The following is a 9,717-nucleotide window of genomic DNA, read 5'->3' on the forward strand; positions in this document are numbered from 1 at the left end:
TGCTAGCATTCATTTGCCTTCTGTGTGGCAGCAAAGCTGTGTCAAATTCTACAGGGATAGTGGCTGTTTCTCATTTATATACCGAGAAAGGCATTGAGTTCACTCCTAGCCAAAGGTTAAATGATTTCTGTAAGCCACTGGGTGGGCAGAACGTTTTGAGGCGGAGACGAGGTGAGGTGAAGTTTTCTTCCTGTAAGAAAGCTTGTTAAGACTTGGTCTAGAATTGGACAATTTTTTTTTCTTAAAGTAACATATTGTAAGTAAATGTAGTCAAATGGATTTGTGCTTGTCTGGTAGATGAGCTGTTATTTTTCCTTTTAAAATTGTTCTCTCTTTCTGTAATAGGTTCAGCATGCACTGAAAAAATCTGAAAAGGCTTTGGATACTTTAAACAAAGCTATTAACATTGACCCCAAGAACCCACTATGCAAATTCCATAGAGCTTCTGTATTATTTGCAAATGAAAAATACAAGGTAAGATTTGGTACATGTAGACAACTTTAAGTTGTCCTTAAATTGCTGTAGCTAGGAACGGGGATGCACTGGGAGCTAAATGTTTACAGATTAACACTGGGTAACATCAGGGCTTGCAGGCAGAGCCTGGGACATAGGCCTGTCTTGTAGAGGCTACCATGAAGCATTTTGCTTTGACAAGTGCCACCTTTGCCAAGGGAACTGTGTTAAATTTTTTCTTTGTTATAAAATCTGGGACCAACAGGTGATGCTTTTTTAATTATTATTATTTTAGTCTGACCCTGGAAAAAGAAAGGAAAGAAGGGCGCATTATTGCGGCTGTCACCAACATGTGGCTGCATTATCATGAGTTTATACTAAATTACTGAAAAAAGGCTCAGCAAACTGCCCCATAACCAATTACAGCAACAAGAACCATCTATTTCAAAGGCTGTGTTATTGAGTGAAAAATAAGCAGCTAAGCAATTTTGGTCTGATCCCCTGCTGACCTGTACCCTGTTTAGAATGAGTGAAGGTCTTCCCACATGTCTATCTTACCAGTGACTGTTGTCCTCTGACCTGTTTGTTTTGGCCACAGAAGATGAGCCACAGTCTGGTTTTTGAAACCTTACTTCAGAAATGTGTGTGCATATGTAAAGGGAAAACTTGGCTTAGAACTTTTTTGAAAATGCATAACTGAATGAATTAAATATAAAATGTATTAAGATTAAGGACTTAATGAAGTGCCCATTCACAGATTGTTTTTAAAATTTAAAAGCAGATGATAGATACAAGAGGGAAAAAAAAAAAAATCTAGTAGTCCACTGTCTTATTGCCCCTGTGCTAGTGAGGGAACTTGTTGACCATGGTGAAGTGATGTTTTAGGAAATAAAACATTTAGACTCTTCTCTTTTTCAGGCTGAGACTTGTAAGAGTAAAGTTACGCTGCTCACATAAACTACATAAAACTTAATGAAATGTTTTGGTTTTTAGCACCGGTGATAAATTTGGCTAGTGTTAAGTAAATAAATGTTTACGCTTCCATTTATGTAGTAATCCCTAACTTGAAATTGTCTTCACATGAGTAAGTTTCAGAGGGTTGAATGCCACTTTTTAATAACTAAAAACAATGTTTATTTCTAGCTGCAGACTAAATATTTTTAGGTAGAATTTCTTTATAATGCCAGATTACTGTCACAGCAGAATAAATTGCTCCAGTGTCAACAATTATTTTTAAAGTAGAAGTGTCACTAAATAGTTTGGACTTCAAATGCCTAATATAAACACAGGTGTTGTTGTTCATAGAAGTCCACAGATACGTAACCCAAACCTTTCAAAAGCATAGGCTTGAGAGCAGTACATCCAGCACAAAATACATCAGTATTCTTTCTTTTTCAGAAGCTCAGTATACTAAAGGAAGTTCCCACTGTAAATACACTGTCAGCTTCTTGTCTTCTACCCTATTATGCCTTGTTGGGGGCAACAGGGGCGTTTTATATGAGAGTTCTTAGATATGTTGTAGGAGACCAAAGTCCAATAAACTTGCTCTATTTCTGTAATAGTGGGGCTATAATATGCTACAGTCTTTAAATGAGAAACTAATATAGAAGGAATTTTAGATGCTATTCATGAGACTCTACTGTCATTCTTGATGGAATATACTGTATATAAATGCCAGATCTTTTTTCACATTAGTGCTAAGTCACAGTTTAGTGGTGTCATAACTGGTTGTAGACTGCTAGCTTGCACTTACTGAGCTCTTTTTTATTCCTTTTCAGTCTGCTTTACAAGAACTTGAAGAACTGAAACAGATTGTTCCCAAAGAGTCTCTTGTTTACTTTTTAATAGGAAAGGTAGGTAAAACTTAACTGTGATCGTAAGTTCTTTGGTTTCCTTTGTTGCAGAAATGAATGCCTAATGAGAAAATCTGATGCCTGTCACTAAGCTGCTTCCATTTGGAGCAATATTCTAAAAATTCCCAAAGCTTAAATAAGGCTTACTGCTCACAGCTTTATTATGTATTAGCTTTTAAATGCAGAAGACAGTTATTACTAGAACAGCCTTCAGCTGTCTTTAAAATAAACCTAGAAAACCCAAGCCAGTGTTATTCTTTGCCTGCTTTGATTTCACCACTGTCAACTTGAAAAATAATTAATTTTAAAAAAAGCAAGAAATTGATCCTGATAAAGATACCTCACTGGAAAGAGATATAGTGGTTATGCACACAGCCGTATATCTTTCCCTGAAAATGGAACTCTATCAAGACTTGATCCAATATGATAGCAATGATATGATCAGTGGGAATCCTTAAAATTTTGAGGGATAGGCCATCCATCAGTCAGCAGTGTTGGTTATTTGTGCGTATAGCTGTTAAAATGTTGAATCACATTCTAAGGCGTTGTATCAGAAATGCTGAACAAGGAGCAATTGTAGAATACTCCTAAGTCTCCATCAGTAACGTCCTTTTCAGCTGACAGCCTTCCCGAAAGAGTTGTAGAAGGTTATCAGTTTGAAAGTAAGAATAGTCTTTAATGAAGCTAATAGAGTAGGCTAGCACAGGAAAAGGTATTACTAGTTTGTCAGCTGTGTTTTACATTCCAACCTTCTTTGTGTTTAATGCCAGAGAAAAGTAATCTGGTAATAGAAGTCTTCCTTCCTTGCCATCTTCTCTGCTAATATACTTTAAAGAAGTTCTGCAACTTTCTTCTTCTGTGGGATGCCTGTTCACGAGGAAGCAACAAGACAAACTTAGCTCTAGCGCAGTACTGGGTAACCCTTCATCAGCAAGATTTTTTTGTTGTTGTTTTTTTTGTTGTTGTTTTTTGTTAAATTGGAGAGAGGTAAAAGGATTTGTGCTGAAATTTTTTAACTGGTATTTGTCTAGGAGTAGCTGGACCTCCAAATTGACATTAGAGTTGCCATGTCTTGACAAACTTAAGTACTTTCACTGTTTAAATGTTTAACACAGATAAATTACTTGCTCATCTGTCCTTATTGATAAGGAGAACTTCGGTGCAAGTTACGGTGACAAAGAAGGTAAAATATGGGCTGGATTCTGCAATGCAGTGTTGTCTTGAAAATGTTGCCATTCAGTTTAGCAGGACAAGCTAGGTGTCATTTAATGTCCCGTTATTTTCTCCACCTGCCAATGGCAGTTAAAATGCCACTTGAGGATGTAAGAACGGCTGTGCTGAGTCAGATCAAAAATCTGTCTAACCATGTATATCCTGCCTTTGCTAGTCCTCAATATGAAAGCTGTAGGGAAGAGTATAAGATGAATGTGTTCATGTGGTGATACTTCCCCAGACTATTCTCTGGGCCTCTGACATTAGAAATCTGAGACTTTTGGACTTTTCTGAGCCACAAGTACATTTGGGGTTACAATGACTCAAGAAACTGAAAGTGGTGAGGGGGTAAGACAAGACAAAACATGTACAGTAATAGCTCTTACACCACGTGCTGCAGAGTTACAAAGCTTAAATTTATATCTGAAGATCATTATGGTTTTGAGTCTGTCAGCTGCCTGGTCAATTTTTTTAAGTCTTAAATAGACAAATGCTTGTCCACTCTTTCTACAAATATTTGCTGTTTCCCTTGGGACTCATATAACAAATCTTTTGTATCTACCCTCTGTTGCTTTTCATAAAATACCAGTTAATCTGTGGCTTGGTATGTTTGTTGTCCAAACCTTCAAGTAGCAACTTCATGTAAATGTAGCCTTTTATGCTTTTATTTTAGGTTTATAAAAAACTAGGTCAAACACATTTGGCCCTAATGAATTTCTCATGGGCAATGGACTTAGATCCCAAAGGAGCCAATAACCAGATTAAAGAGGCCATTGATAAACGTTACCTTCCAGATGATGAGGAACCAATAACTCAAGAAGAGCAAATCAGTGAATGTTACCCCTATGAATCAGGTTTGTATTTCCAACCCTTTGTCATTCAAGGAGGTATTTCCACTTAGGTGGTAGGAAGACTCCCAGGTTCAATAAGTGAAACATACTGCTTGACCTTGCTGCTCGGCAAGTAAGAACTCCAGAGGCATTCAGAGGAATGCATTCATGCTTCCTACCGTAATTATGAAATAGAGGATTGTGACATTTCTTTAGAATCTGTAGATGGAGTAGGACAGAGATAATGATTACTGTAAATTCATACAAATCATGGCTGGCTAATAGTATCCTAGGAGAGCAAGATGTTCCCAGAGCTGCAAATCTTCCCTCATAGAAGCATCAAGTAATTTCAAGGTAACTGAATGGCAACTGAAATTGTCTGTAGAGGCTTTGTCAAAAGTTAAACAACCTGGATGTTGGGTGAAAATACGTGGTCTGCTAAACATAAGAGGTAGCTTTTGATGAAAGTCATGGAAGCAGTTTCATTTGAACCGAGAGAAAATAAAACACTCCCATTCTACTACTTGGGAATAATCCACAAAAAGGAATGTCCTGGGTTTCTCTTCTCTCTAACTTTCTAATATGACCTTAAATTCCATGAAGCATGGGTAGCTCTGTGAAGCATGGATGGTCATAAATATTGACCTCTTTGCAGACTGAAATAGTGATAGAAAATAAATACTAATAAGCAATTTAATTATTTTCCTCCAAAGAAGAAAATATAGCAGGTTTTGGATTCTTATTAATAGATGTATGCTATGTTCTGCAATTCTAAATCTTCAACTGAAAAAGTTGTCACGTTTTCCTACTGTGTATCATGTTGATTTTTTTTTTTCTTATTGATCATGCGTACAGTGTGCTTTTTAATACTGGAAACTTACCCTGCACTGCACTTCCTGAAGCATCAAGAGTTTTTCTCTCCCTCCTGTTGTAGTTGGGCTAACTTAGAACACTGGCTCACTGGCTGAGCATGTTTCTGACCAGGAGATGGAGACAGAGTACTTGAACTGCTGAGCGACAGCTAAGCAGTACCAAAAAAAAAAAACCAAAACAAAACCCAATGCCACACCTCAAAAACAAACAAAAACCAACCCCAAAAAGAAAAACAACAATAATCTGTCCAATAAATGTAAACAAAATAAAACAGTGTTAGGCTGTGTGTAAGCAATTCAGTTTCCCTGGCTGTGCAGATAAATTGTAGAAGAGTTTCACAGTCTCGGCTGAATAACTTTTAGGATACATGAGACAAGCTAAAGTAAATTAAGGTAGTACTGGGAGCAGGGGGGAATTGTTTTTAATATGTTGGCTAGTGTAAGCCATTTTGTGCGTTAAATTGCCTAGCATGGGACTGGCTGTGTCCATTTTACAGAAACCTGTAAAGTGTTTGCATTAAAACAATAAAAGGCATCTGTGTTTCTCCACATGAAACAACTTAGGTATTTGGAAATTTGCAATTAATATGCTAAATTGTACTATGGAAAGCAGACTCAAGTCACATTCCTGTGTGTGAAGAGCAACCATCATTAGATATTTACCTTTGTTCTAATTTTAACAAGTATAGAAGTTAAATATTTAAGGGTAACCTCTCAGTATGTACACATTTATCTTTGTTATGCATGGCATGCTGTCTTTATTCAAATAATGGTAGGAATCTAGTTTTCCTGGAAGCTCTAGGCTAGCCATCATCTGAGCTGACTGAGCAGAGTAATTCTTCAGCATCAGAAACGTCTGTATGCATTTACTCAAAGCAGTTCTCTCGCCACATATCTTATATACATATAATATGCAGTATTCTTTGTCACAGAAGCAGGGAGCAAGTAGAGGCTGCCGAACGCTACTAATTGAATATTATTTGATTGTAAATTGAGTGGTCACAATGCACTAATGCAGTGGGTAACTGATGTGAGCATTTCAGGCAGCTGGTGTGTTTTGAAGGAGTAGGAAGGTTTAATTGCTCCTGCGGCAAATTTTGAACCCTCCATGCCAATCCCTACCTGACTAGGTGTCAGAGATTTCAGACTCTTAACAGAAGATGGCTAAGGCAGCATGTTTTGTTAATATGTGCTTCATGTTACTCCTTTCTAAATGCATTTATTTAGACTTCATTAAGCTGGCAGGGGTCAGTGTATTAGAAGGGGAAAGGCATATGGCTTAAAGCATTTTGAGGGGAAGCCCAAACCCATTGCTACTGTGCTTTTGATGTGCTGGAGTTGATTGTGGGGGAATCTTTGTAGTGAAGCAACCCAGTAGTGTTTGACTACTTTGTGTTTCTTTTTCTTTCAAGTTGGCACAGATGAATCCCAAGAGAGTAGCATGACGGATGCAGATGACACACAGCTCCATGCAGTTGAAAGTGATGAATTTTAACCTCCAAAAGCCAGTATCTGAGCTTGAATGTGTGACTGGTACTGTTGTGTTCTCCCCTTCCTTTCCATCCTGGGTCTTCACATCACTGAGCCAGCATTGTCATTATTCTCCACTGACACCATGAGTACATCACTCAGACTTAAACTGTACACAGAGTTAATGGCAGTGCAATATTCAGCTGCTACTGAGTCTGACTAGTTGGCTCTTACACATTTATGAAAGTGACTGAGGAGAAAATGCTATTTTTGGACTCCCCTTTGCTGGGAAAATATCATGGAAGAAAGACTTGTGGTTTGCTGTAATGAAGCCAGTAGATGTGGGGATAGTACTAATGAAGCAGTGTCTTGTTCTTTTTCCAGAAATGTGTCTTAGTTTGGTTCGTTCTTGGTAAGCAGAGTGCTGAACCTCATCTCCAAGTTCAAGGACAGTGTTGACAAATGCAGGCTGTTAAAGACTTTTGCATATTGTAGTGTAACTTAAATGCCAGGGAATGTAAATGACCTTAAAGCTGCAGTTTCTTCAGTGAACAAACACAATGCACGTGCTCAGAACTGGGAGTGTGTCAGACTATGTAAAATATCCAGTGTCCCTACTTAGAGTGCAAACTTGCAGGAGTGGAAACACAGCAGGAGAATCACATTGCAGAATCAAAGCTTTCATGAAATGCTTTCGTGTTCTAACCAAGAATTAATTTATTCACCTAGTTTCTGAAAGGTCAGTGTTTACTTTGTACTTCAAAGAAACAAGTCAGTGACACCTTGCTTCATTTTTCATATACCCCTTGACTTGTTCTTCCCCTTTTAAGAATAAAAAATAATAAAGGGCAAAATCAAGAGAGAAACATAGGTACAACTGTAATGTGTAAACATCAAACCCTTAATGCAGAGTGACTGTGTGTTTCTAAGCAGATAGACTTGGAAGACCGTGGAAGCCTTAATACAATCAGAACCTTAGTCAAATGCATCAAATAATTGTCTAAGATTAGTCTAATTTTTAAAACCATTTTGTAAAGTGTGGTCCAAGTAGGATGCAAGAATGTGCAGCTATCTGTCTTTTTTTTTTTTTTTTAATTAAACTGTTCTTTAAGATTCTCACTCTAGGAACACTTTCCTCTTCTACAGAGGCTGCTTCTGTGAGAAGAAAGCCATGCCACATTAATGAGTCCAAAATGATCTTTCTTTGTAGCATTCTGCAGCAACAATTGGTGCCCTTTATGCAGTGATGATAAAGAAAATGCATTATATAAGCAGTTTTAAAGAGCAATTTATGCATAATAAATTGGGAATGTTATAAATTTCATAGCAACATATTTGTTGTGATCAGTCTTAATGTTTGGGGTTGTGGTTTTGGTGTGTGTTTGTTTGTTTTTTTTAATGTATTGGTTTTTAGGGGTCTTTTAGTTACCTTTAGAACTTCCAATTTTTTTAAATTCTGTCCTTGTCATACACTAGGCATGTCTTCTGTCACAGCTCGTCTCTGGTCATGAGCCACGTGGACACCTTTATCGTTTGAAAAATACTCTTCAAGTGCTGAACAAAAATAGAATTCTCTGATTTTTTTTTTTTTTAAAGTAGGAGGATAAGCAGTGAAAAATAGGCTTAAACTCCCCTAATAGCATGAAAAAGAATTTCTAAAATCTGAGGAATGGTAATATATTAAAGGAGCTTTGTGCCTCTGCCATGTACTTCTGATCAGCTTGTGTCTGGAAGGTTGATGAATTGACTGGAAAATCATGACATATTTCAGCTGTCTTGAGTGTACTGAATCTTGCACTGCTTTTTGTGGTGATAGATATTCTGGGGTGATTCCCTTTCCTGATGAGTCCTCCCTGAGGAAGATGTGGGGCTCAGATTTCCCGAGAGCTGATCTGCATCTATGGTAGAGTTCACGCACGGTGCTCTTGAGTTACCCGTGTCTGTCCGGGTGTGGTTTTCCCATCCAGCCGCAGAGTGTGTTTGCAGCTTTCCGGTGCATCCTCACAGGGAGGAGTTTCTAAGCAGCCCCTGAGCATAAGGTCTGGAGGCAACACTTGTGTGAATGCCACCAATTAATGTGTTATTGACTTCCTTTTGGTTCCCAACGTACTTTCTAAGCAAAAAGCAGGAGGAAGCAGGTGCTGCTCTCAAGACTTTTCCATAACTAATACTGTTGTTTAAATGGGGACCAGCGATCTAGGAAATTAGGTGGCTTTTTTCCCCTTTTCTTTTGTTCTCTAAAAATTGTGAACAATTGTAGTAATGTTTTCAACACCCTGGAAAGAGATATTAATTCAGCTGGGATGTTAAAAGGATATTCATGCTACCTGGAAGATTTAACACTTAAAACTGTCTCTTGCTTTATATGTACGTCATACCTTAAAGTGATTTTTCTTTTTTCCCCCAAGAATCTCAAGTAACATTTAGACCATGCTGCTATTTTACCTTCTAAATAGATACACAAAATTAGTATTTAATCAATAAAATTTTGCTCTCTTTGAAGAGGGGCAGGGAGAAAGATGGCGAGCATGAAGGCACTCTGGCAGCCAGGTTAGAGCAAGTGTGTTCACTGAAAAGAATTAGGGAAGTGTCATTTTCTTACAACAAAACTATGGAAAAATGCAAAGTGTGGGTGTGGTGTGTACTATTTGCATTGAAACAATGTAATTTGTCTTTTTTCCTTTTTTTTTTGCTTTTCCTGACTTTTTATTTCAAAAATTGTACAGTCTTAGAAAAAAAAAACAAAAAGTCTTTTCTGTTAATATATTTGCGATTCATTAAAGGATGTGGAAAATCCAAATAAACTACTTTTAAAAGCAGGCTTATCCTCAGGTCCTTTGGGTCAGGGTTGGGATTTGTTCTTCAGGAGCTGGGCAAGCACAGCAGCGCTGGAGAGAAGGACACACCTTGGGGTACATGGGAGCTGGTTTCTATCATGCAGTAGCTGGTGATCCTGCTGTCACCTGTGATTCTGCTGCAGGCTTCCAGCAAAGTGGGCTGCAAGTGTATGTTCCTGGGCTGGAGAAT

General features: G+C 37.9%; 1 protein-coding gene across 10 annotated transcripts in view; it reads left to right on the forward strand.

Moving 5' to 3' along the window:
• Positions 1 to 9,509, forward strand: part of CDC27 (cell division cycle 27) — a 34,434-nt gene extending 24,925 nt beyond the window's left edge. For 4 of the 10 annotated variants that reach the window (XM_075722788.1, XM_075722789.1, XM_075722790.1 and 1 more), the window contains exons 16-19: positions 346 to 474; positions 2,232 to 2,306; positions 4,192 to 4,372; positions 6,633 to 9,509. In XM_075722788.1, the coding sequence (XP_075578903.1) occupies positions 346 to 474; positions 2,232 to 2,306; positions 4,192 to 4,372; positions 6,633 to 6,715 (468 nt within the window). In that variant the 3' untranslated portion in view covers positions 6,716 to 9,509. Of the gene's footprint in view, positions 1 to 345; positions 475 to 2,231; positions 2,307 to 4,191; positions 4,373 to 6,632 lie in introns of those variants that run through there. The other 6 variants (XM_075722792.1, XM_075722793.1, XM_075722794.1 and 3 more) reach the window with 2 other exon arrangements.
• Positions 9,510 to 9,717: the final 208 nt, after the last annotated feature.

This window comes from Pelecanus crispus, chromosome 18 (assembly GCF_030463565.1).
Source record: "Pelecanus crispus isolate bPelCri1 chromosome 18, bPelCri1.pri, whole genome shotgun sequence".
Lineage (NCBI taxonomy): Eukaryota > Metazoa > Chordata > Aves > Pelecaniformes > Pelecanidae > Pelecanus > Pelecanus crispus.